General features: G+C 52.9%; 5 protein-coding genes across 5 annotated transcripts; 2 read left to right on the top strand and 3 right to left on the bottom strand.

The window, feature by feature from the left end:
• Positions 1–6,323: 6,323 nt before the first annotated feature.
• Positions 6,324–7,610, top strand: SETTUDRAFT_147981 (uncharacterized protein; the record flags this gene model as incomplete). Its single annotated transcript, XM_008025051.1, has 4 exons — positions 6,324–6,423; positions 6,468–6,708; positions 6,823–7,097; positions 7,203–7,610. 4 exons carry the CDS (start codon positions 6,324–6,326, stop codon positions 7,337–7,339), a joined length of 753 nt encoding a protein of 250 aa, XP_008023242.1. The 3' UTR covers positions 7,340–7,610.
• Positions 7,611–8,952: 1,342 nt separating this feature from the next.
• Positions 8,953–11,232, bottom strand: SETTUDRAFT_147976 (uncharacterized protein). Its single transcript, XM_008025050.1, has 2 exons — positions 10,296–11,232; positions 8,953–10,249 (listed from the first exon to the last, which is right to left on the bottom strand). Exons 1-2 carry the CDS (start codon positions 11,221–11,223, stop codon positions 9,000–9,002), a joined length of 2,178 nt encoding a protein of 725 aa, XP_008023241.1. The 5' UTR covers positions 11,224–11,232; the 3' UTR covers positions 8,953–8,999.
• A 386-nt stretch (positions 11,233–11,618) lies between these two features.
• SETTUDRAFT_167934 (uncharacterized protein) lies at positions 11,619–15,011 on the bottom strand. The gene is made up of 6 exons (XM_008025049.1): positions 14,702–15,011; positions 14,286–14,529; positions 13,971–14,238; positions 13,007–13,911; positions 12,775–12,959; positions 11,619–12,729 (listed from the first exon to the last, which is right to left on the bottom strand). The coding sequence occupies exons 1-6, from the start codon at positions 14,805–14,807 to the stop codon at positions 11,858–11,860; spliced, it is 2,580 nt and encodes an 859-aa protein (XP_008023240.1). The 5' UTR covers positions 14,808–15,011; the 3' UTR covers positions 11,619–11,857.
• Positions 15,012–16,374: 1,363 nt separating this feature from the next.
• Positions 16,375–17,972, bottom strand: SETTUDRAFT_105675 (uncharacterized protein; the record flags this gene model as incomplete). The annotated part of the gene is made up of 7 exons (XM_008025048.1): positions 16,375–16,514; positions 16,575–16,779; positions 16,847–17,040; positions 17,116–17,470; positions 17,545–17,628; positions 17,690–17,862; positions 17,927–17,972. The coding sequence occupies 7 exons, from the start codon at positions 17,970–17,972 to the stop codon at positions 16,375–16,377; spliced, it is 1,197 nt and encodes a 398-aa protein (XP_008023239.1).
• A 6,838-nt stretch (positions 17,973–24,810) lies between these two features.
• SETTUDRAFT_37973 (uncharacterized protein) lies at positions 24,811–25,679 on the top strand (the record flags this gene model as incomplete). The annotated part of the gene is made up of 4 exons (XM_008024741.1): positions 24,811–24,883; positions 25,019–25,273; positions 25,434–25,561; positions 25,602–25,679. The coding sequence occupies 4 exons, from the start codon at positions 24,811–24,813 to the stop codon at positions 25,677–25,679; spliced, it is 534 nt and encodes a 177-aa protein (XP_008022932.1).
• Positions 25,680–26,399: the final 720 nt, after the last annotated feature.

Raw genomic sequence — 26,399 nt, 5'->3', positions numbered from 1 at the left:
TGGCACACTCGGTGGGGTGGCACTCTCGGTGGTGGAATACGTTAATAATAATAATAATAAGCTATGGTCGGCTGCTACAGGAATCAAGTGAAGGACCTTGCAACTTGCTCTTGCTGCTTGCATGCACTCATCCGCAACCTTTCTCAATGTAACTTCTTCCCCAATCATTTGCGTGTTTACGGGTGATGTTCGGCTGTTCTTGCGGTACCAGTCATGCCAAACACGGAATCCTGCTGAGATTTTACAATCCAAAAATGCTAGGTGGAGGATTGCTATTCGGGTTCGAAAGAGGTGTTCTGCCACTTCGGTCTCTGTTTTGCAACTTGGTATTTGGGGCAAGTTGTGCTTCCACTGCTCAAGCTCTTCCAGGAGACTCAAAGACAAGCTAGCAAGTTCGCTTGCAGGCTTTGATTTTGCAACTGGAGTGTATAGGGTTTGTAAGACTTTTGCCCTTAGAACACTGATATCCAACAATAGCCAGAAGAGTTGATTTGGTTTGGGGATTTCTGCATTATGCAAGGCTCTGGGGTAGTGAATTTGTGACGTGTCGCAAGCGCTTGGACGACCGGAACGAAACGAGATGTGACTTTCCAGAGCTGCCGCGGTGCAGTAAGCCAGTCTTTTGGCCCTAGTCAAATTGCTCTCGCCGGATGTCTCGGGTGGGACCTCATGCAAGCCGATCGCATGGCACATGCGTATACTCGTCCCTGAAAAAACAAACGCCGGTTGAGGGTTACGGGTACCAAGAAAAAACCGTGTAAGCACAGTAGTTGCCTGGATGGACGTGACTGTAATATCATATATGGAGATATCCAGGATGACATCCAATGCATTCCTTATATGCTGCCAAACAGCGTCGGAAGTCCTGCCATTGGCACTCCTCTCGTCTTTATCTCTTAATGATATAGCAATGACGGTGTTGATACAAGCCCACCATGCGGGATGTTTACAAGGATTTCCCAAGAAATGCTGACCAAGGAGTGCTAAGAAAGAAGGATGATCGAAAATGGGGATGTAATCGTTGAAAGTCTCAAAGTAGTGATTGACCAGGGCTAGCGATTCAAGCCAAGGCGGAAGAGGCCGCTGGCCAGCCAGATCCATACCGCGTGCCAGTACAGGATGCTTCCAAGAAGTAGTGTTGCTCAGAGCGCCATGGATTGTGGACAGGCGTGTAGACGATTGCAAAGTCGGTGGCATGTATGTACCAAGTTCGTTTTGGTTGGCTTCATTGAATAGTGATGCAGCTGATGACGCACCTAGCAGGGATCAATCAATTTTAGTTAAATAAAGGCCGAAATCGATCCTTTTACATACCCCAATAAAGCTGCTCGGAGCGTGCAGTCTCACTTCCGTTACCTGTTTCATTCCCCATTAATGTGTGCCTCTCACTGGAATGCACTGATCTACAGTGCGTATCGCCAACATGATCAGTATGACTGGCGGATCTGAAATCAGAGCTACATTGCTAAGCTTTAGTCGAATGCATAAGAAGAAGCGATGGCCAACTCACTTGCTGTGCACTGATTGGCTCAGGACGTCTCGATCCTGGTATATACAGCGACTACCCACAGCTGTACATCTGTCGCAGATAGGTCTGCTTCCGTTACATCTTATTTTTTTCACACGGCATGGGTCACACGCCTGGTGAAAGCTCAGCAAATGATGCACTGTGGTCCCAGGAACCGCGAGATACCTTGGCTATGCGCCTCTTTCTCATACGCCGGAGCTTATTATGTGCTGGCGACTGTGCATCTGACATATTAACCATAGTTTATGCGTCTTCAAGGTGGAGGCTATATTGATCCTAAGTTTCCGGCTTACGAAAGAAAGAGGGTGGTCAACACAATGAAAGTTGAGTGGAGTACGAAAGGGCTAATTCGTTAAAGTCGAGTCAGTTAAGAACACTACTTATCCGACGAGCAAATGTTCGGCGGCATTATCCCTGCCACTCAAACACAACGATAACATCATGATCAGCAGAATCTAGACACTGAACACACTTTGTGCATCTTAACAATGCACAGCACAGAATACCAGCCATACAGAGTAAATATAGTTAATAGATGGTGTGATATACGTAACGTGCGCCCTACATAAGCTATTCATTTGACCGAAATGTAGTCACTGCCTCACACTACACACGTGATGGATCACCTTGCTACTGATAACGTATGTTAGCTCTACTCTCCCCGCATACTGGCTTTGAATTGAGCTAGCTCCTCCAGCTATCGCTGCGGGTTGCTCCACAAAACAACCTCGGCACTGTACTTCGTGAGTATGACTGCGCTAAGCCCAAACAAGTCAAGCGCCACTGGCTAGCTTTCACAATGACAGTCAGGTACCTGAATTGCCCGGCTTGCACTTCTACCTTGGTTGTATCATATGATAAGAAATATCGGAATATAATTCTGAAGTTCAATAGTCATTTTCTATACTCTAGACACTTGTACAAATTATAGAACGAGACTAAAGGCTTCAATGCCTAGTTCATATGTTGACCAATTAGCCTTTGCCAGCGTTGAGCGGTTACAATACCTTTTGAGTGTGTACAGCCATGGGATTAATAGTGCATGGTGAGAATGCTGATTCACTCAATAGCCTAAAGCAAGTCGAGCACATATGGCTAGGCATGAGATGTGAAAACCTTAAGCTAGTAGTATGATAACTGTAAGGAGCCGTGTGCATAAGAAGTCTTGTGTATTCCTTTATGTATAATTCTAAGAGCAAGTTTAGTCAGAGATTTACTGATCATTGGGCAACCATCGACCTATACAGGATACTTCTGGGCTTACAGGAACACATAACAACGGTCAGTTTGTTATTACTGGTACGTGTATGCATTATTCTATGATACGAAGACAAGAGAAAGGTCCAGACTATTTGTGTTGCTAGGGTACAAGGAGATGTAATTGTAGATGCAACGTACCGATTCTTTAAGGCGGTAATGCAATCAAGTAATAAGGAGACTCAATGCTTGATGCCAGAACTACAATATCCGAAGATGAATGGCTGTTGAACGTCATCCACATAGAAGCTTTCGTGGTTCAGACTATTCAGGTTTAGCGGCTTGGTGTAGATCCCGATACTTACCCAGTCTCCCCACCCTGGCGCTGCCTAGATCTCGCACACCACCACTAATGTATTGATCGCTCTTCTTCCAGATCCACGAGAGGAAACGTGAGTTTGTTAGGCTGACAGTTAGTAGATAAGGAGCCCTGGACAAGAACGCCTGAAGGCGGGCTGTGCTTGTCTCTTGAGATGACGCCTGTGGCTGAGTAGCGATTGCGGATGGCTAAGTTCGCTAGAGTACCCTCGAAGTCGGGATATCATTTGCCAGTCACCTGAACCCCCTGTCAGTTCGAATGAGTATGTGGCTTTATTGGTTCACGGCTAGCCCCACATCAGCCGCAGCTTTAGTCCGGGCTGTGCATCAATTAGATGCGCTTGCGCCCGGTGAACTTATGAAGCAGCTGATGCCGCAGGCATCCATCTGTGGTTGCTCATCAGTTCATCAAGAAGAACGTTGTCTGCCTTTCAATCCTCTTCCTCCCTCATAGCATCTTCATCAGGCGTCCAAACGCACAACGTGACGATGGCAAAGTCGCATAAGTCTGAGCATGAAGAACCAAACCTCTGGAAAGAAGCTTACAAAGCACTCTACGCCGACAATGAGGAGAAAGAGCACATGCACAAGGTTCAAGCAAAGCTTAGGAAGCGACTCAACCAACCGGATCTGAATCTGAAGACGGAAGAAGGACACAAAGTACTAATGTATTTCATTGGCAAGCAGGGAGTCAAGATGGAAGCGAAAAAATACCCAGAAAGGTTCAGTAAAGTGTCGCAAAATATGTCGGTAATCAAAGAGTTGTTTGGGGCGGGTGCGGCCGTTGGTGGTCCATATGTCGCTATACCCGTTGCCGCCTTGTTCATGGTCTTCGCAGTATGCTATATAGCTCTTACTCCAAAGTCCTACGTAACGATACTGATGTTCCATCAGATGGAAGAATTTTACGTATCAGAAAAGGGGGCCATGCTAGACTTGGCAGAACGCGTCTCCGACTACTACGTACTTACTGCGAAAAGTCACGAACGTACTAAAATAAGACCCGAAGACGACGAAGACATGCGAAGACTGCGGCAAAAGTTGCGCGTTGTTTATATCGGTCTGTTCAAAGCGATCTCCTTTGCATCGGCACAGCTAGCAAACTTCTTTTGTGACGACTCTGGGACCAAGAAATGGTTCAAGAACGCAATGAAACTGTACAGCTGGAACGAGCAGGTTGAGGAACTCGACAGGCGCTACGATACATGCCAGAAATGCTGTGCTGAGATGAGCTGGCGCTTGACACTTGGGCCAGCACCGACACCAAAGTCAACAGTGTCAATGGGCCCGGGGCCACGCAATGCCCTACACTGGGCCGTGGCGGACAAGCTATACGCGAGAATTGACGAACTCTTGTCAAGCAAAGAATGTCCCATAAATGCGCTTACTCCAAGAAGCTGGACCGCAGTACATCTGGCTGCAGAGCATGGTGATACAAAGATCTTGAGGACTCTCCGCTCGGTTCCTGGTGTCGATGTCCATATTAGAAACATCGATGGCCGTACTTCTCTACACATTGCTGCGATGAACAATCGAGTCGGGGCAGTAAAGCTCATTCTTGGATGGGATCATAAGCTCCTTTCCTTACGAGACTCGAAGAATCGAACGGCATTTTTGCTAGCCGCTGCCAAAGGACACGTCAAGGTTCTGCAAGCTCTCAAGGACAAAGGGCAAGACATCAACGAGTCGACTATCCAAAATGGCTGGACAGCACTGCATTTGGCTGCAGAAATGGGCCATGTCGACGCTGTCAAATTCCTGTTGGCCAACGGCGCTCGCAAAGATGCACGCACAACTGCTGGAGCTTCCAAAGGGTGCACAGCTAAACAAATCGCCGAGCACAAAGGAAAGATGGAGGTGGCAGGGATTCTTTGACAGGATGGAAATCCTTCCACTACATATGCATACCATTTTCGCAAAGGAGTAACCCGAAACTGGAACCCTCTTTCGGGAGACGGGAGTCTTGGCGACCCTCTGAGCACCTAACGGTTTGACGACTACGCACTAGCTCCCACAGACGTCCCACATACGGCGAGGTTCATAGCGCATTACCCAGCTCATAGCGATTGAAGTAAAGAGCTCAACCTCTAGTGCGTCCCTCTAAAAGACCAAAAAAAGCGCTCGGGAGTATCCCTCTTATTACCGGCCGACTGTTGTGGACAAACGGCCTATCTGCACTGTGCTTCAAACAAGGGAATTAGCGCTCGCGCCGCACGTCAACCGGGTTGAACAGTACAGCTATACAACACTTATATCTGGAACCCGAATAGGCGGCAAAGTCGAGGTTCTAGCCGAAGGATTCTGGGTGGCTTGGTAATAGACGACGGGAGGCATACGCATCCCACACACGTATTCAGCATGACATCAGTACCGGACGAACATGTGGACCGTTTTTGCACAATCACAAATGAGGTTTTTTTTTCTCTTCTTTTCATCCATATCCGCATTCCTTCCGCAGTTGAAATACTCGACCTTTTTAGCTAGTCACGGTCTACGTATAGCGCCGAATTTTGACATGCTTCCATCCCGGTTAACAGGTGTTTGAGGCCCAGGCTTTGGAGCCCTGGAGCGGGAATTGTTTGATCTAACGGGCCCAGCCCGGCCACAGCAGCCTAGGGCCAGCAGTATGCGCTACGATATTTACTCAGCCTCATGTCGATGTACTCGCATTTCGCCCTAAGGAAGTCAGCCGGGCTGAGTTTGTGACGGAGGCTAAGATGAGCAAATGCAAGAGACGCGGTTATGACGTAACACTTCAGTCATGCGTGTTGCACGGCTAAGAGTTGGAGATGAGTATTCATGCAGCATGAGGGTGGCACAGGTGGTACAGGCCAATCCTTCGCGCGTGCTTCAATTGGGACTTCTCGGACATTACGTTGCGCGGACCTCCGTAGAAAAGCCATGTGTAGGCTCCTCGACCGTTGGGGGGTCTTAGGTCGGGGCACGTTTCGCAACATGACCCAAACCAGGCATCGAGCGAGAGGATTACTCGTCGACAATACACTGAGGGCTTTTAGAGTCCTACTAGGCTATGCAAGTTCGTTTCGGTGGACTCGACATGGCCTTGTAAACATGGCGAGCGGTCAGGCATGCCACTTGCAGTATCTTGTCTAAGGGGGGATATAAAGACTGGAGTAGACACCCGAGCATCCATCCATCCACATCTCACTCTTTATCTCATCATCTCCTGTTTCTTCACTACTATAGTTACCCTGAAAAAATGCGCGTCCCATCCATAGCACTCGTTAGCATGGCGGCCGTTGGCGTCGTCAACGCCCAAGGCTCCGTGGCAAGCTGGCATCCCCCCACAGCAGGAGACTGTATGTCAATCTACATTCTGTCTACCTTTTACTAACCCTCTCAGCCCGTGGCCCCTGCCCTATGCTCAACACGCTCGCCAACCACGAGTTCCTACCTCATAACGGACGCAACTTCACCCTCGACAACGTCAAGCATGCCCTCACGACAGCCCTCAACCTCACCGACGAACTCGCAGAACTCCTCAACAAATTCGCCCTGACCACGAATCTCGCTGCCAATGCAACTACCTGGGGCCTCGACACGCTGAGCAACCACAACATCCTCGAGCACGATGCCAGTCTGAGGTAAGTCGCAGAACCTCACTTGTCACACATATATAAAATCCAGCCGACTCTGTATCCCGAAAGAAGAAGAACAAGAGAGAGAAGTAGATACTGACATACCAACCAACCACCCAGCCGCGCCGACAACTTCTTCAACAATGACTCGACCTCGTTCAACCAAACCGTGTTCGACCGCACCCGCGCCTTCTGGACCGCTCCCTGGATCAACATCCAAATGGCGGCAAACGCGCGCCTCGCCCGCGCGCTCGACTCTGTGAAATTCAACCGCCAGTTCGCGCTGTCGGAGCTCGCGGGTGCGTTTAGCGCGGGCGAGGGCGCCGCGTATCTGCTTGTGTTTGGGGATAGACAGAATCAGACTGCGAATAGGGATATGGTTGAGTTTTTCTTCGGTAAGTCATTCTCCCCTTCTTCTTTTTTCTCATCCCCTTTCTAGCTGGCTGTGGTTGGATGGTTGGTTGGTATGGCTAGCTAACGATACACGCACTCGCCACCAGAAAACGAGCGTCTCCCCATCCAAATGGGCTGGAAAGCACCTAACCCTGCCATCTCATCCACGGTGCTGTTCGACATGTCTGAGCTCATCGTCAACGCAACGAATTATCAATCTGAGCAGATGATGACGCCTTGGTGAAAACAAAACCCTTGTTGTCTTCTCTTGTATCACTGGCTGCATTGCACACCAATGCTTCACATCTTTCCTTTTCATTTTCTTTCTTTCCCATTCTTAGATCTTCATTTGAGGGGTTGGGTGGATTATCTATGTGTTTGTTTACGTGTAGAAAGGGGGTTTAGATTGGGTTATCAGTGTTAGCAGTGTCGAAGAGATCAATGCCTCGTATTATCAGTTATCCTTGTATATAAACAGACATGCATACATACATAGACACGAAACCACATTCAACAGCTACTCTTTCGTCTGACAAAAGCCCCTCTCTTATTTCTTATTTTTCTTTTGTAGAGTTCACTGTCTACATCGCATCACTCCACCACTACCTACCCGTATCATCCACATTTATCCAACTTAAAAAACACCTATACAACTAATCACCATACACACACACACACACAAACATCTTACTTACCAATTATATACACGCATCCCCCGGCCCCTTTCCAAATCCAATACATGAAGCCCCTTTCCCCAAATTCACATACTACTCTATCAATCTCACTCATCCCCTCTCCACCACACCACTCTACATTACAGAGCATCTTATACTAGACGCATATTCCACACTAAATTCCACATAACCCACTACAAAGTCAACACGCAGTACTATAAGCAGCCTCACCGAAGCCATCCCTCGTTCCATAAATCCCACACAACCACTCCTTGACTTCTCTTGTCTAGTAGGAAAAGCCGTGTATCTAACAATAGCAGGCTAAAATAAACCAAATAGAAATATATTTCAGATATCCTATACCCAGTATTTCGATCGCGCTTCCATGCACCATCCTCTCTCTCTCTCTCTCTCTCTGCCCGTCTCTGTGTCTCATTCGGTAGCGCGTCTTTACATCATGTCCACACGCATCCAGCACAACCCCAAAAGAATAAAACCATACAAGCGTAACTACAGAATTTATATGACTAACACCGAATCCCCCCCTCTCCTACTTACCTCCCTATACGTATACGCATACGTACACGCTACAGCACACGATCAACTCCAGAACTACCACCACCACCACCACCACCACCACTTCCTACAGAAAAATAAATAAAAAAAATAAACGAGAACAGTTAACAATAGGCCAAGAAATCAGATATGTTTCCCAGTCAAAGAGGAGAATAAACAACTAACCAAAACCAACTAACCAACTAACCAACCAAATAGATACACGAAGTAACAAGTAGACGTAAGACGCCAGAACAAAAAAAAAGAAGAAAAAAAAAAGATGGGAGAAAGATGGGAGAATATATCAGCACATCTTGATGATTACACAGGATACATTCGATTGAAGTGAAGTGAAGCGAAGTGAGGAGAAGAAAAAAAAACAAATGATCAAGCAAGACTAACATCAACACGCCAAATTTATATATTAATCCCAATCTAAAACCTACTCAAGCGTATAAGCGGCAAAATTCTATCTATCTATCTATATATGTAAAAATGGTTAAAGAGAGGGAGAAGAAGAAGAAGAAGAAGAAGAAGAAGAAGAAGAAGAAGAAGAAGAAGAAGCTATACACATCTCAGTATTCATGTTTGTTTGAAAAAAACAATTAAATAAAAAAAATTACGTTTTGAATTTCCCCGTTCTAACGCAACACACACATGAGCTTTACATCTAATCTATCTATGCTCAGTATCATCAGCAGCAACAGCAGCAGCAGAACTAGGCAGGCCATCTCTCAATTCGTCTCTGCTAGTCCTGTGGCTGATTCCCCTCCAGAGATCGCTGAGGGTGCCGCTGAGACTGCGGCCTCGGCCTGTGGTGCGCGATGTGATGGCAGCGGTCATGGCACCTTCCGATGGGCCCTGGCTGTCGCGTGTGAGGCGGCGGGTCAGCGGTTCGCCGGATCCCATCATGCCGTCTGTGTCTGTGTCGTGGCCGTTGAGGCCGAGGGCGCTTGCGCGTCTGCGGATGGCGTCGTCGGGGTCGCGGTAGCGCACGCTGCCTCCGCGCTTGAGATCTTGGACCATGGTGCTGAGGCTGGCGCTGAGCGGGCTGGCGAGGAGGGGCCCTGCGATGCTGTTGCGTGCGCTTGGGACGCGTTCGACGGTGCGGAGGCGACGGAGCTGCGATCCAGGTGTGGGCGGGGCCTCGACTTGTGATCTTCCGCGTGTGGGTGTCCATGGAGCTCCGAGCTCGGGGTCCGAAGTAGATGCTAGAGGTGGGGGTGCGGCTTCAGATGGTAGTACAGGTGTTGATGTGTGGCGGTTTAGTGGCGGCGTGCGAGCTTCAGGTTCGTTGGGCTGGGTCCATGGATTCGCAACCAGCGACGATAGTATATCTGCAGTGACTAGCCGAGCGTGGCGTTGTGGCGTCACTGGGTCTGGAATGATCCTGATATCTGGCGTAGAGGGGCGCTCATCATCGTCACGATAGCGAGAGTTGATATTGATTGGGGGTGAAAGTGGTCGTGCTGTGGATGAGTGGTGCGTGCTCTCTGCATCCCCAGGGCTGGTTTCATCCACCTCGTCGGTATACCGCTCGCCTGTCAAGTGGATAACATGTTCTTCGTCGTCGTCGTCCTCAACATGTCGCGAAGGTCGTCCGCTCGTAATCAACCACACACCAAAGAAAGTCAAAGCGCAGCCACCCACAAACTTTCCTGCGTCTTGCGCCGAAGTCCTTTCAAAGTCGCGGTAAAGCACTGCCGATCCGCCAATGACGGACAGTGTGAAGAGGACAAACTGAACAGGAATGACCTGGGTGGCGTCAAAGCGCTGGAGTGCGCGGTTGACGTATTTGATCTGCATGATTGCAGTGCCGACCAGAATGGCAACCAGGAGATAGAAGACGGGAAACGTAATAGCACGCCAGAGCGTATACGAAAGTAGCGATGCGACGCCTTTGGTAGAGAGCGCCGTGTATCCGCCTGACGGAAGTTAGTGACAGCAACCATCAGACCCAACCAAACGTACCAAACAATCCTACAAGCCCCAGATCAATCAAAATGTTCTTTTGTCCATACTTGTTGCTCGCGCCCATGAGCAGGATAATAACACCAACGGTAATGCCAAGGTACGTCTCGAATTCCCATCGTCTTATCAGATCCCAGATCTCGCCCGGCCCGAGTTTCGGATTATTGTCATTGGCCGACAGCACCACCGTGACAGCGCCCCCCACTGCGATGATCACGCCAAGCCCATCACGTGTGCGAAACGGCTCCTTGAGCATAAACGGCGCAATGATGCAGTTTGAGATGAGCGCAACGACTCCGAGCGGCGATACAATCGACGCAGGCGCGAATCCGTATGCGAGAAAATTGCCAGCCTCTCCAATGGCCATGAGGATTATGCCACACCACCAGTAGGGCGACTTGAGGTATGACTTTTGCTTGTACGCTTCCTCCTCGAGGCCCGACCCCGCGCTGTCGTCGCTGTGTGCAGCGGGTCGCGTCTGCGCTGGCGATTGCGGAATCAGCGGATCCGACTCGTTCGCATCCAAGACATCAGCGCCAGGCGCATGTCTCTGGTCAGCCAGGCCGTTGCTGTGCCCGTCTCTGCGGCCGGCGCCCAGCTTGGAGACTTCGTCGTTCAGTCTGCTCAGGCTCATGCTCGAGGCATTCCTCTTCTTGCGCTGGCGCTCCTTGTCCTGCCACTCTCTGTCCAGGCGGATGTGCGCATACCGCTGCGTGTTGAGCGCAAAGGATATCAGCACGTTTCCTATTATGGCGGTAATGATGCCGATAAGACTGCTCCAGTTCTCCGGGTATCCGCTGCCTCCGCCGCCGCCGCCCGTCTCTTTTGAAAACCACGAGAAGCCATGATAGGGTGTTGCGCCGGCAGCGGGTGGTGGTGATGGTGGCGTCGCTGAGCCAGCAGTGACGTAGCTGGGGGGGATATGCATCGCGTCGGTACGGAAACTGGCGGACGTTGCCCAGGCAGGGCACACGCGAAATGCGATGGGCCAGCCGAAGGAATAGCCGGCGGCGCGCGGGGGGGGGGGGGGGGGTGGCAGCCGATGTATTATGTGAGGCGGAAAAGCAAACGCGTACGAGTATTATACCAGGCTACAAAGGAATGGAATACAAGGTGACATGGTGTTGACCGGCCCGAATGCTGCTGGCATTGCTGTGGTGCCGTCTGCCGCGACGCCTTGCAAGGTTGGACTGACATCTTTCACATGACGATAAGGCGGCCCAAGCGCCGCCGCGCGCTAGCAGTCACCATGCATGCACGTGCAGCGCCCAAGACGCCGTGTCGTGGCTAGCGCAGACAAGGAGCATCATGTTGTCTTCAAGTCGGACATGCACATAGATTACTTCATGCGCCCTGCTGTCGGGCCATCGAGCCCTGAAACGGGCGCGACAGCAGCAGCACACATGCTCCTCCTCACTCTCGGACCTATCATACACGACTAGACCAAATTCAATCCCAACTCAATAGCCACCGATACGCCCGTACGAATGCACATGCTGCTGGACGCATGCTTTTGCTGGACTGCCAGGTGATGTCTCGCGTGCTCCGTCCCCCTCGACCCACTACACCTGCGCCTCGCCGTTTGCCGCCTCGACCGTGCCGTTGTCGTCCTGCTCCATGCTCTCGGGAACGGGGTCGGGCTGAGAAGCAAGAAGCTTGATCCTCGCCTCGACGGCCTCCTCGCCCACAACAGACTCTTCCACCTGAGCCTTGCGGATGAAGACGGTCTGCCAGCGCTTGCCCCAAGCCTTGATCAGCTCAACCTCTTCATCGCCCAGCGCGCCACTCGAAGACTTCTCAATCAACGTGTCAGCAGAGCCCTCGGCCACGCCGCGCATCGAGTCCTCAATGTACTTAAAGAGCTCCCGCGCATTGTCTCTGTCCTTGGCCAGCGTCGCTTCAACCATTTCAATCTGCTCCTGTGGAAGTCCCTTCTGGAGACGGGCCGACGCGATCTGGCGGTTGCGGTTGGTCACCTTGGCGACTGTGTTGGACACCATCTCGAAAACCCAGCTCTCAGTCAAAGCCTCTCCAGCCCCCATGTGACTGCCAAACACCCACTGCACAACCGTCATAGGCGCAAGAATCGTGTAGTTGAGCAAGATGTCAATGATGCGCACAGCCACACCAGGCTGGTCTTTCCAGTACTCGACCACGCTCGCTACAATCTGACGGCGTGCAGTCTCGTTTTGCGAAATCTCCAGGAGCCGGTCCTTGCCTCGCTCAATGCACGATAGAACGTGAGACAACGACTTTGCGCCCAGGCGGCAGATGGCAGTAACAAAGGCATCGGTTGAAGGCACGAGAACTTCGCTGACACCTTGCGCGAGAGCCTTCTCGTGGATGCTGTCAATCGTGACTTGTACTTCCTCAGGTGTGGCCTTCTTTCTAAGTTGGTTGAGCAACGTCTGGCCTTCAACGGCATATGGGGTTTCTGACAGTGTTAGCAATGTAAAAGCGAACTGCAGACCCTACATACCCGGGTTGTCGTATTTGAAGTCGGGACTGTTGTCTGCGTCTAGTCGCTCGGGAATCAACGAGTGCATTGGCTCTGGCAGAGTCGACCGGATACGCTTGGCAAAAGAAAGTCTAATCTCCTTGTCCAAGGTGGCAAGGATGAATGCCTTTTTCGGGTGCAAGTTGGAAAGGTCGAGGTCGTCCAGCCTGTGGTATTGTTAGTACGCTTTCACAATGACTACTTCTCGACATACCATTCAGTCCACCTCCATCGGAACTCAAAGTTGCTAAGATGGTGCGAGAACCAGTCAAGGAATCGGTATCCCAACTCCAGGTCCATCATGGGCAGGTTCTTGTAAATGGTGCGAATAGCTCGTCCCAGCGATGGGGCAATTGCCGCAGGAGCTACTTTGCAGCACTGTGTAATGAGCGAGTGGTAGTAGACGAGCTTGTGTTCGGCGCTGGGCAGCTTGAACAGTTGCGAGAAGATGGCGTCAATAATCATGTCCTCAGACTTGTACTGGATCTTATCGCCGACTAGCTCTCGGAACTTATCAAAGGGCGAACCACGCTTGGCGAAGATGTCGACAGACCAGTAACAGTCCACGTCGACGAGAAACTTGGCAACCATCTCACGGTTGAAGTCGAGCTGGTTGATGGTATCCACAATAGCATCTCGTACAAGCGAAGATGCAATGTCAGTCGTCTTGGGCACCGTATCGACTTCCTGGTCGGCAAAAAGGGAGAAGTAGGCTTCCGGGAAGACGGGTCGAGGGCCAGGGTTAACGGGAGATGGGATGGTGAATGTGGGGAGAGTGTGAGTCTGAGGAGCCGTGGGCAAAGAGTCATCTTCTTTGGCATTCATGATACGCAGGGCCTCGGGGTCAATACGTGGAATGCACCTGAGCTCGAATCCAGATTCCGCCTCGGCTGAAAGCTGCGCCTGGAGGAGGGCAATGACGCTGTTGTAGCTGACTGGCTTGGACTCGAAGTCGCCGACATAGGAGTGGATAAGGCTCTCAATGGGAACCATGTTACTCGCTACAATGCCAGTGTTCTTCAACAGCTGCCGCGCATGCTCGTGGAAGCGCTCTCCTCCGGCAACGAGCGCGTAAGGGATGGTGAGTAGAATAATCTTGACGAGTTCAATACCAACAACCTGGGCAGGTTAGCAATTTTTTTTAAAAAAAAAAAGGCTGTGTCTTGTGGTCTACTCACATCGTTCTCATTTGCACTTTGCAGATCCACGACCGTATCAAACAGCTGACCGAGGAAGCCAAAGACACCGTCGTCCTCGTACAGCGATTGCAAGCAAGCAAAGAACCTCAGGAGGAGCTTGAACTCTTTCCACTCTCCAGCATTGAGTGCCTCCTGTGCTCTGTCTGAAACGCGCTTCATGGCCTCGATGGTGATTTCTGGCTTTACGTCGTTTGCGTAGTAGGCGACGGCCGCAATAAACGGGATTTTGAACGGCTGTTCGACAATGCTATGGCGTGTCAGTGAGGCTGGAGATGCAGACGTTTGACAACTTACAGTTGGACCATGACATCGAAGAAGTCGGAGCGGATACGCTCATCATCAAAGTGCTCCCCAAAGAACTTTGCAATGTCAATGGCCTCGTCTTGTGGCAGCTTGGTGGAACTGGCAATGTTGAGGAGCAGTCTACGCAACCTCGGAAACGGCGGCTCTTCATATCGGCGGCGTGGGATACCTTCATCATGGCGGCGTCGCTGGGGCCCACGGCGATCGTCACCACGGTAGTAGTTGTCATTGTCATCTGTGCGGCCATGTCAGTCTTGTCTCGTGAATATGGATACTGCGCAGAGTAAACGAATCGCTCCAGGGCACAACTGGATGCCTATTCCAACGGTGTGGTGTGGTCCAGCAAACCAATACATGCACGCATACTCTCTGCTTAAGTTTCCCAATCGGACAAGATGCAAACTCACCGTCGCGGCGGCGCTTGTTCCCTCGATGACCACCGCGATCACGCCTGTCATCACGTCGGTCGTCGCGCCTATCGTCGCGCTCTTCCTTGAAATCTATATCCGCCATGGCTGCGACAAACACTTCTTGCGCCCTTTGCTTCAGCGTCTCTGGTGAAAGTCTCCTTTGGCGCGACAGGCCTGAACTAGGATTTGCGCGTGGATCGTCGTGGTCGTGGAATGGATGATTGCGTTGAGGATGAAAGTCACTACGCCAGTAGCCGGGAATGCGGCCGTGGTCTCTGGCGGTTCGAGTGCGATGTTTTTGGATGGGTCGCGAAAGTGGATTGTCAACGTTGCCGGGCGGAAGTCGCACTGGCGCCTCTACGAGGGCTTGTGATGCAAGCGGCTTAGTGCGATTGGAGCTCTGGTCTTGGCGCTGCACCGATGCGTCTTCGACGTCAATGCACATGGACATGTCATTGGACGTCCAACTGCCATTGACTATTTGCTGTGCATGGTCCGGCCCTGCTATGGCAATTGAGTTTTGCCCATGGGATGGTGTGTGTTCCACCTGCATGTCTATGCCTGTTTCGGCCGCTGTGTCTGGGGTGGCCTGCATAATGCTGCACTCTGGCTGTTTCTCGAGTTTCGTGTATAGCAAGAAGAAATGGAGATTCTGACGGTGTCAGCCAAGAGTGGGTATGCGTTTATGAATGTGTCTTGCTGAAGTACTGTGGAGATAGTAGGCCATGTTATATACTGCCTGCTTTGCCGCGTTCTGACCGGAGACTGGCTCTCACTTGAAAAGGCGAGCTTGCATCAAGTAAGTAAAGGTACATCAACAGAAATACATATACGCAGTTCACGTCTTTCCAGAATCACACGGCCAACAAGTCAAGAAGACAAGAATGATCAAAGGACTTCTATCCATATAGGGGAGTATGCGCAAAGGCAGGTAAGACAGCAGAGTAGCCGGTGCCGTGTAAGCATTTGCTACACTGCAGACAATGTCATCTTTTGCTCTAGTAGCGTTCCAGTGCCGGTCGTAAAGCTTGCCAGTCCATATGCTCTCAGCGCAGGGTCATTCTCCAGACAGAAACGCCATGTCGACGGATCCGGATTAAACCGTCCATATTGCAAAATGAGCCTCACCGCGCAATGTGCAGCCCATCGAATAGATCTTGAATAGAAGAAGAAGGGAAAAAAAAAAGAAAACGCCCGCATGCAACGCAGGTGACGCATCATAAACCCATGCTGAAGCGTCGGAAAATGGGAAGAACAAGACGCCTCCTCAGCTTTCCATACTCGGTACATCCCAAATTTTTGCCCGCTCCCTCATTCCGTGAGTTGTGCAACCCTTTTGCGCCCAGTCATCATGTCCAAAGGCAAGTGAGGAACATTATTTGCGGTGGCAGCCCACCATCATTTCGCGTGAACGGCGAGGCCAGTAACCCCGAAAGAAAAGCAAGCCAGGTCATTCTTTGTTAAACGTGAATGTCGGTATCATTTCAGACGCGCGCTCATACAGCAGAAAGGGTGCTGCCTTCGTAGTATACACCTGATAAAAACCGACGCCCATTTGAGACTCCTTTTGCATCTCTCCGGACGGAATCGCTTTGTGCTCAGGAGCGGAGAGGATCAGAAGTCGCCGCATGAATAAATAGTATCGTTTTCGAATGATGGGGCACTGGGGCTTAATCCAGCCGGGCCATCATCTGATCCTTGGTCAAGGGCTTGAAGCTGGGCGATTCGAAGTCGAGGCCACGGGCAGCCAGTGTCGCGCGGTGGTGCGGTGGTACGAGCTGGCTGTTGAGGTGAGGAGCAATCGAGAGTTCTGCGTGGGTTAGCCTCTGCGCAGCGACGCATAAAAAAAACAAAAATACGACGGGCTTACCATGATGAGTAAAGTTGTACAACTCTGGCAGATCACGAATCGGGCCGTTGGTGTTGCGCGAGTCGGGCAGGCGTGTGTTGGGATCCCTGAGCTCGTCGAAGAAGGGGTGGACCATGGCATCGATTGCCGACAGGCGTTGTGTGGGAGTGTATTCGAGCAACTTGGAGATCAAGTCGATGGCGTTGGCATCGGCCTTCCGGAAAACCTGGGGGAGGGCCCAGTGTCAGTCAAAGCGGCACGCACACGGCATATGTAACAAGTCATCATCATACCTTAGTAAACGGATGAGGCTTGATTTGCGGGAACTTGTGCTCCATGTAGTTGGGGTTCATGGTGCGAATCTGATCTCGAGTAGGTGTTCCCAGCACCTTGATGATCTCTACGAGCTGGTCAATGCCCGACTCGCCTGGGAAAAGCGGCTGTCCGAGCATCAACTCTGCCATGACGCAACCCGTCGACCAGACGTCTGCACACACACGGTCACCATTAGCACGCACTCACAGCACCATTGCGCAAAGCAAGACAAAAAAGAGGGACGTACCAATCTTGGTGGTGTAGTTTGTTGCTCCAAAAATCAACTCAGGCGCACGGTAGTACCTGGAGCAAATGTACGACACGTTTGGCTCGTTTTCTACCAAGATCTTGGCACTTCCGAAATCGCACAACTTGAGGATACCCGTCGAAGGGTCGAGCAGCAGGTTTTGAGGCTTGATGTCTCGGTGGCAGATGCCCTGCGAGTGGATGTAGGCGAGAGAGCGGAAGAGCTGGTAAATGTAGAGCTTGACTTCTAGCGTGGGCATGACCGACTTCATCTTGTTGAAGTAGCGGGATGCGCGGTACACGGTCTCGGGAACGAACTCGAGCACGAGATTGAGGTACACCTCGTCCTTCTGTGGCTGGAACGGTTAGCTACACGAAGACGGACGGCGACGACGGGGAGGAGGGGGGGGGCTTGGCTGCAGACACGTACCCGCTCGCCATTGTTGTAGAAGAAGGCCTTGAGCTCGACAATATTGGGGTGGCGGACAATGCGCATGATCTGGAGTTCGCGGTTCTGTCGTCGTCGTGTCAGTGGTGCATGCGCGGAACGAGAAAGGGGGGGCGCAAAAACACACCTTGAAGCGCTTGTCCTGGAGCACGCGCTTGATGGCGGCATCCTCACCACTGGGCGACAGCTTGGTCTGGAAGACTACACCAAAGGAGCCGTTGCCGACAATCTTGCACTGCGTGTATGCGAGGTCCTTGTAGTCGCCCGTCAGGCCATCCTGGACCTTTTCGTGGATAACTTCTGTAGGGGGCTCGTGAGTAGGACAGCAATTGACAGAGGCGGGGGAACACGGGCAACGGCTTACCACCCATTCTTAGCGAGGAGAAGGCCGATGGCCGGTTCTGGCTCATTGTTTGGTGTTATGCGTAGGCGAGGGGGTCCGCAGGCGGTGCGCGGATTGCTATCGGGAGTGGGGCGGGCTGTAGCTGAGCAGGGTGTGGCAGGGAGAGCGAGGACGGTGGAGGATAGCCGTAGTGGATGGGGGAGAGAGAGAGAGAGAGAATGAGGGAGGGAGATGGTGGTGGTGGTGGAGGAGATGGTGGTGGAGCTGTGGTGCTTGTAGGCGCGAGGGCGAGGGCGAGGGCGGGTGTCAAGAGGGCGTGGTCCCGCGTGCCGTCTGTGCAGTAGCAGGTGACGGTGGTGTGGCTGAGGGAGCTAGCGAACCAGGCAGGCGCAGGTGGTGGCCGGAGCAACGATGCTCAGGCACGGAGGGCACAGAGGGCGGGGATAGAATCGAGAGTCGGGGCAGCAGAGGCAGAATTGAGGGCGAGAATATGCAGCTTGTGAAGGAGCGATGAAAGGCGACGATGGGGTTGAGTGACGGCAGTGCTGGGGATTAAGGGCGGGGCACTGCTAGTGCGAAATTGGGTGCCAACGTGATCAAAAGGCCTGCAATTCACGTACTTGTCAGCGCGCAGACCAGTGGCAGAGCGCCTGGGCTCGAGGGAACCATACAGTTGCAGTAGTGAGCCGTGTGGTGCAGGAAATATGGACCTGCAGGAGAGAGGCGGGTTGACGAGGATCAATGGCCGTGGAGCCGTAGCGATGGGGAGCACGAGGCTGGGTGGTGCGAGGGGGGCCGGGACAGGAGAGGAGGGAGTGAGGGTGAGTGAGGGTGAATGAGTAGGGGTGGAGTGTGGCGGGTGTGGGTGTGGGTGTGGGTGTGGGTAGTGTGTGAATGAGGTGTGTGAAAGTGAGCAGGAGCGTGAGTGAGTAGGGGTGATGGTATTGGTGGGCAGAGCAGAGCAGGGCAGGGCAAGCAAAGCAAAAGCAGGAGAGGAGAGAAGAGGAGAAGAGAGGAGAGGCAGAGGCAGAAGCAGAGGCAAGAGTAGAAGCGGCGAAGCAGAAGCAGAAGCAGGCGCAGGCACAGGCTGGTAGGCTGGTAGGCAGGCAGGCAGGCACAGGCACACGAGGAGACAGGAGGCAGGAGGGAGGGAGGCAGGCAAGGCAGGCAAGGCAGGCACACACACACTCACTCACCCACTCACTCACTCACACATACACAGCAAGAGCATGCGCGTCGGTCGTTCTTGAAACAGACGTCAGCGGTCGGTCGCGGCTTCCTTTCTACGACGGCCACTGCCACTGCCACTGCCACTGGCATTGCTGCTGCTACGACTGCTATTTTTTGACACGACAGCGCAGCGAGCCAAGTGCGAGTGCAAGTGCAAGTGCGTGTATGTGCGTGTGTGGTGTGTGGTGTGTCTTCACCAGGGCACACGCCGCTGCATGAGCCGACACAGGAATGACCTCTGCATCTGCGTCGTCTGCTCTGGTGCTTGCTGCTGCAGCTGCTGCCGACGCCGGGCTGCACGTGAGCCATCAGATTTCTTCGCAGCACAAGGCGCCGCCGTCACCGTCATGCCGCCTGCAATAAGCTGCACCCACTTTGGCCTGCTGGCGCGTGGCTGAGACGCTCTCCAATCGGTGCGCGCCCTGCCCGTCGTCCTTGATAGCCAGCTGGGGGTGGGACTGCCGGCCCAGCCAGGCGCTGCCCGCCCGTTGGGTGAGGAGCTGGGCGGAGCTGGGCCGCGCTGGGAGGAGCTGGCACAATGGGGTTTGACATGCGACAACGGTGCGCGTCGTCGTGGAGCAGCGTTGGCAGGGCGTGTGTGCGGCGAGGATGCGAGGGGGGCGAGGGCATGGGCGGCTGCGAGGGGGGGGGGGGGGTGAAAGGCTATTATCCAGAGCCCCACGACACCTGTAGCGAGGGGGCCCCTCGCTCAACAGTCGCCAGCCAATTCCATGCCACGGACGCTGCGCAACCACAGCCAGGCCACCGCTGGTACCACGACAACCCGTCGACTGCGAAAAGCAACACAGGCGACAGCGCAGGAAGAAGAAACGACGGCGACGGCGACGGCGAAAGTGAGAGTGAGAGCGAGAGCGAGAGCGAGAGTGAGAAAATTGCGCCCGGCCGGCCGTCACAGCCGCACCGAGCAGCTGGGCCCGCCCTCTCTCTCTCTCTGTGTGTGTGTGTGTGTGCCTGTATGTGGTAGTGGTGGTATACATGCAGTGCTGGATAGAGACATGGTGCCCATCTATGGGCGGCCAAGACCTTGATGCTCGACACTGCCATCGTGCCTTTGCTGCACCATCGCCCATTGCCACGCGCATGGGTGCCCGCTGCACTCGCTCATGCCCATCGGACGTCAACGTTGTCGCCATCATCAGCATCATCGTCGTCGTCGTCGTCGTGGTGCCTCGTGGCCTGCAGCTCCACCTCGAGGCCAGCTGATGTTCTCTCACGCCCCGGGCCTCCCAGAGCCATGGCGTCTCGTGCTGGCTGCTGGCGCTGCTGCATCCCATCCACCCATCCACCACCCATCCGTCCTCATCCTCTCCGCTGGCCCCAGCCAAGCACACGCACGGCTCTCTCATCTCCTCGCCGGCTGCTCGACACCTATACCACGGACGCTGCTCTGCTTCTACACTGCACTACCACTACTCCCCTCGCTGCTTGACCGGCAAGGCCCACCCGCCGGTGTGTGTCGGTCGATGCACCCACACACCCCCTTACCCTAGGTGAACCACTGCTCGGTCCAGTTACACGCCGAACCTCAGGCTGCACGCCTTGATACCCAAACCGGCCACACTTGCAGCTCCCGGCATCATTCCTCCCTATTCATGACGCCCATGGCTCGTGTTTCCCCCTCACCATGCGAGCCTTTGCCGCCCCTGGTGCTGCAAGGCACGTGCAAATCGCGCCCCCAACCCCAAGTCTCCCCGATGCACCACCACGACGCCCGCCTTGGCCCGCCATGGAGCTGTCCACCTGCGCCTGCACCTGCGCCTGCACCTGCGCCTGCACCTGCGCCTGCACCTGCAGCACCCTCTGCCCTCCTCGCTCGGCCTCAGCGCGGCTGAAACAATTGCCAGAGTCATTTTTTTCGCGCGCCTATGGTGTGCGTAGCCTGCCAGCCAAGCTTCACACCACCCATGGCCGCCACCCATGTTCGCCCCTCCTACGTCAACCTGCATCCTTGCAAGCCCGCCTGGAATTGCCTTCCACCCTATTGGCCCCCGTCATGTGACTGCAACCCTTACCACAACACCACCACCATGCTGCCACCCGCGACCGCCCACTGCCCATCACGCAGAACAAATACGCCCGTCTCCTCGCCGGCCCGATTGTTATTTTGGTCGTTGCCAAACACGCTGGGCCATGGCGATTCCCCTCCGCTACTACGTCGGCTGTATCCATCTCGTTTTCACCAAGCCCGCCACGCTGGTGCACACCAAGTCGGTACCACCGGCCTTCCCGCTCTGTCTCAGATCTGATGGCGGCCCGCTCTCCACGAATGAACGCCTACACCTAACCTACCTACATACACGCACATACACCCACGCCCCAACGCTTGTGCTTGCTTCCCTGACTAAACTTAGCTGCCACCTCTCTACCACACGCCGCCCTGTGTCCCCCTCAACCTTGGTCCAAGACACGCATATGCACCTCAGCCTTGTGGAGTACCCGCCCGCGTTACACCCACGCCTAGTCTCGACGACGAATCTGAGCAAATCCATCCTGCAGTCCAACGCTCCGAAACTCCGCTGCCTAGTAGCACGCCATCGCGCAGCACTAGTTTCGCCCATGCAGTCTAGATGAAGACAACAGACGAGCCCCCAACCGTTGTACACGCTCTGAATCGGGCTACCTACATTGCGAGCCATGTCCACAGCCCCCATCTCAGCTGCCATGTTGAGCTGGACATGGCCATCACACCATCCCATTACTACCACGGCCATGCTTCGACATGAATTCTAGCCGTTGGAACTCATGACGTGCGTTTGCCTTGGACATTTCTCAAGTACAGTACCCCTTACTGCACTACGTCTTGACATACTATGGTCGCCGTTTGGTCCCTTGTCCACGGTGAAACACCAACTACTGACATGATCTGTCACTATTCCCCCACGCCGCCAGACGGTAGCCCGCAGCCACCGCTGTTCTGTGTATCACGTATACCGTCGCTAGCCACAACACGTCTCGTTTAAATGGTAATCCCAATACTCGCTAATCCATCCTCAACAGTTTCATTCTCCGGCCCCCCTGTGTCCCTGTTGTGTTTACAGAATCGTAATCTGCACCCTCACCCTTTGGGAACAGTTACACAGCAAATTTGACAGGAGCCCCCCCCCGATATCTCGCCATCTCCGTTCCCCAACCAGCAATCCTTCCGCTGTCTGGCTTGCTCGGAGAACAGGCGGTCAATACGGCGTTACGTTGCGTTTCTGTGACTCCTTGTCTGTAGCACCAACAGCATCCGTCAGTTCATCATCACATCACTGGAAATCCATCATCAGCCAAACATCTGCTACCCGGCTCGCCTTGTTCCTCAACACTAACTTACCTCTTGCCAAGCATGCTCTCAATCACGCAATAGCTAATAACCATAGTATCATGCTGGAATCAATCCACATTTCTACCACATCTGTCGGCTACAACAATCTCGGCTATCACAATCGCACATTGGACCACCAACATGAGCCTGTCTATGCAGCCTTGGTCACACGTCTCTGCCATGCCTCATCTGCGCTAAGCTGCACGAGAACAATCCGAAGCATCCATGTGAGATTGCTTCAAGAAATATCCATCTCGACTCATCTTCACTAACTCGTGACTGCATTTTGAGTTTTCTGCATTACGGCCATAATGGCTGCGATTTGACAGTCCGAATATCAAGGTGGACTAGATTGCTGATATACTTCCATGACAGAGAAACAACCATTCTTCTCTGGACTCTACGGCTAGATGGTACATCTCTTGATTCTTAGACTCCAATCGAAGTGGCTATCTCGGACTAGTACTATATCGACATGGCTATATGTGATATACTCTGCGACACTTTCCACTCAGCGATTCATTTCTATCCATACTTTATTTCTATCTCTTCTTCGCTCACATACTTTAATCACACATCGGCACAGCTAGATAGAATATACTTTGCGACACTTCTCAATCAACGACTCATCTCTCACTCGCTCACATACCCCTGCCCCTCGAATACATGATATCCCCTCGCCTATCTCTTCCGCATCCAGCCCAGCCCGTTGCACGACCTGCTACGCGCTGCACTTTACTTTCGCCAGCCACGTCGCCGTTCATATTTCAGCCTTGCCGCCACCATGTTCATGCACAGCCGCCTACACACCCATCTCCCGGGCCAACCGATACCCCAGTCTTAGTAATTATTGAAGTGTCAGCAGGTACAAAGCCCATCCATAATCGGCGAAGCTCTGTCTCTCTGTAGCCCAGAACGGGAACAAGACAAGGGCAAATGCCGGATTTAATCAACCTGGACGCCTGAAAACTCGTTATCTTATCCCCGCATTTCCAGCACTTTGGTGCATGGGAAACGCGAGACAGATGAATGTTTATCTTAAGGAATGGCACGGGTAGAGTATTACGGGTTCAGAGTGCTAGCGCTGGAAATATACATGATGTAGCATTCTTACCATCGCAGTACATGCTCCGAAGATGCAAGCGCTCACACTTGTACTCACTTCAGCGCTAGATAAAGAAAAAAATCCCCCAATTCATTCGTTCATCGATGAACAGAAACCCACGCCCATCACAGCCCCAAATTCCCATCCGACACGCACGCACCGCATCCGACACCAACCAAACCAACCTAGTCTCCCTCTATTTTTCCCTCCCAAAGAACCCCAGACTCCGACTCCTCCTCCTTCAACCAACCAATCTATCACACCACGCAGCGGCACATAATTGCCAAGCCACGTGTTCGCTTACCCCTACTTACCCATCTCTCCATCCATCCATCCATACATGCATGCATGCATGGTAACCAGAAAAGAAAAAAAGGGGCCCCGGGCGGCTAATCAACAATTCCATTTCACTGTACTTTGCTGCATCTGCTATACCACTTTACCTACTTCATCTCATCTTACACTATCCATCTAGCTAGCTATCTCGCTTCACCTTGTCCTGTCTGACTGACTCTTTGCATCTGGCCTTGCTCCACCTCGCTAAGTAAGTATGGGTTTGTCTCGTGCTTGGTGCGGAGCTGGTGGGTTTCAGTCTGCGGATTGGATGGGGAAGTGGGCGGATACTCGTGATATTGGTATTTCTACTGTGGGGTGTTTTTTGTTTTTTTTAAAAAAACCCCCCTGGATACGGGGCTTGTGGATTGCCCTGGGGTGGACGCGGTGCTGCGGGCTGCGGGCTGCGGAGGAAGTGGGAAGCGGGAAGGCAAGGGGGAAAGGGCACCGGGAAACGGGTATAGTGTGGGGGCCGTGTTTTCGAGTCAAGACAGTGAGGAGGTTTTTTCATGCGTTGGTAGATAGATGGATAGATATGTCGGCATGTAAGTAGATAGGCAGCTGAGCTATCCAACGAATGAATTGAACTGAATGAACATACTTATCCCTGGGCGTTTTTTCGCGTTCGGGTGCTGGGGGCTTGGCTTGGATTGGAGGAGCCTGCTGGGGAACATGGCGTGCTTCAGCCTTGTGCCATGCGGGAGGTGGGCGGGTAGTGCTGTGTATATAAACCTAGGCTGTGGGAGTGATATGTGCGTGCATAGTGGTAGAGATCGTGTCGTATCGTATCGTGTCGACTTGGAAGGACGAAAGAAATCGCACATACTACTTCAACTAACCGACTAACTAGCTGCTCAACTACCAGGCACAAGAGTATCGACTCCTTTACGCTAAAGTACAAAACGAAGAATGCGTCTTCTCAGGTTACTCTGCTGCTGCTTCTCCAGCCGCTATGAGGACTCTGTTGCTGATGCTGAATACAGTACGTTTTATATCTCTACTTTACCTACACCCATTCCAACCTGCATTCCCATCTCCCTCGTCTTCTCTCCTCTCCTCTCCTCTCCTACATACTAATCACAACCTGCACCCCCCCCCCCCACCCACACACACACAGTCCCCTACGCCCACTCCCTCAACGACACCCCCTCGGCCATCCCGCCCACCTCCAAAACCAGCACTGTCCAAGAATCCACACGTCCCGTCCACAAAGATACAACGCCGCCCCCAAACTACTCGGCCGCCTCACTGGTTCTCGCGGCCCCTGCACCAGCGCGCCTCCAGGAACTCAGTGCCGCGGGCGAAATCTCGCAGCATGTGGTGCAGCGCTATGCTAAGCCTTTGGATCAACAGCAAAGAAAAGAACATAGGAGTACGTGTTTGGATTATACGCCTGGTACTTTTCAAGTCGTATCGAGTGTATCGCCGTTGTCGAAGCAAGAAAACAGCAATAGCAGCAGCAGTAGCGGTAGTGGTAGTGGTAGTGGTAGTAGTAGTGGTAGTGGTATCCCAACTCGATACGAACTCCAAAGCCCCTTTGAATCCCGCACCGTCTCCCCCATTACACCACCTACGCAGCCGGCGAACCGCCCTTTTATCTTCTCTGCCGGAGGAGGAGGAGGAGGAGGAGGAGGAAGAGGAGGAGGAGCTGGTGGTGGTGGTACTTGGAATACATATGATACTAGTAATCTTACGACTAGTACTACGGCTACGAATTTCCCGTTTCCCGTTTCACAATCACAATCACCATCGGCATCGCTGTCGCGTACGTCTACTGAGTATGGGAATTACAATACTACTACTACTACTACTACTACTGCTACTACGATTCCGGCTCGAGGGATACCTGCGGTTCCTACGGTACCGGTACCGGTTCCATCTCCATCTGCACCTGCACCTGCGATACCAAGTCCAGCACCAGCACCAGCACCAGCACAACAACTTCAATTCCAACAACAAGGCGTCTTCTGCCCCTCCTGCGGCTCCCCCAACAAAACCCTCACGACGCACTCGTCGGCGCTCAACGCCGGGCGGCCCTACCGCAAATGCAGCAACGCCGCGTGCGCCGCGTGGAACGGGTTCGCAGATTCCATAGGCCTCGCGCCAGGCACGCAGTGCGAATGCAGTCCTGCGAGCGAACTGCGGCTGGTGGCTATGAATCGGCGGGACGAGGCGGGCAGGAGACAGGCGTTTTATAGTTGCCAGTTCAAGGCGTGTGGGGCGTAGAGGTATTGTCTGGATGAGAGTGGTGCGGTGAGGTTGTTTGTGGAAGCTGAGATTGCGAGGTTGAGGGGGGAGGGCGTGATTTAGGATATGGGATTTGGTGGAGGGGCTGATTTGGGAGATGGTGGAGGGAGGGTTGACAGTGAGGGGGTGGAGGGTGGAGAAGGATGGGAGGGAGGGAGGGAGGGTAGGAGCAGATACAAGAGGGAAGCTGGCATGGGGTGCTGATAATGATACCTTTGTTAGTTTGTGCTGGAGCCATGGTGATAATACTT

This window comes from Exserohilum turcica (genome assembly GCF_000359705.1).
Source record: "Exserohilum turcica Et28A unplaced genomic scaffold SETTUscaffold_13, whole genome shotgun sequence".
Taxonomy (NCBI): domain Eukaryota; kingdom Fungi; phylum Ascomycota; class Dothideomycetes; order Pleosporales; family Pleosporaceae; genus Exserohilum; species Exserohilum turcicum.
Note: the sequence above shows the minus strand (reverse complement) of the source record. Positions and strands in the feature narration are given on the sequence as shown.

Excerpts from the sequence above, each read along its gene's own strand:
- SETTUDRAFT_147976 (XM_008025050.1), bottom strand. The coding sequence starts at position 11,223 with ATGCATATCCCCCCCAGCTACGTCACTGCTGGCTCAGCGACGCCACCA. Across the intron at positions 10,250-10,295 it reads GGGGCTTGTAGGATTGTTTG|GCGGATACACGGCGCTCTCT; the intron begins GTACGTTTGGTT and ends AACTTCCGTCAG.
- SETTUDRAFT_167934 (XM_008025049.1), bottom strand. The coding sequence starts at position 14,807 with ATGGCGGATATAGATTTCAAGGAAGAGCGCGACGATAGGCGCGACGAC. Across the intron at positions 14,530-14,701 it reads GAACAAGCGCCGCCGCGACG|ATGACAATGACAACTACTAC; the intron begins GTGAGTTTGCAT and ends ATGGCCGCACAG. Across the intron at positions 12,730-12,774 it reads CTTCAAATACGACAACCCGG|AAACCCCATATGCCGTTGAA; the intron begins GTATGTAGGGTC and ends TAACACTGTCAG.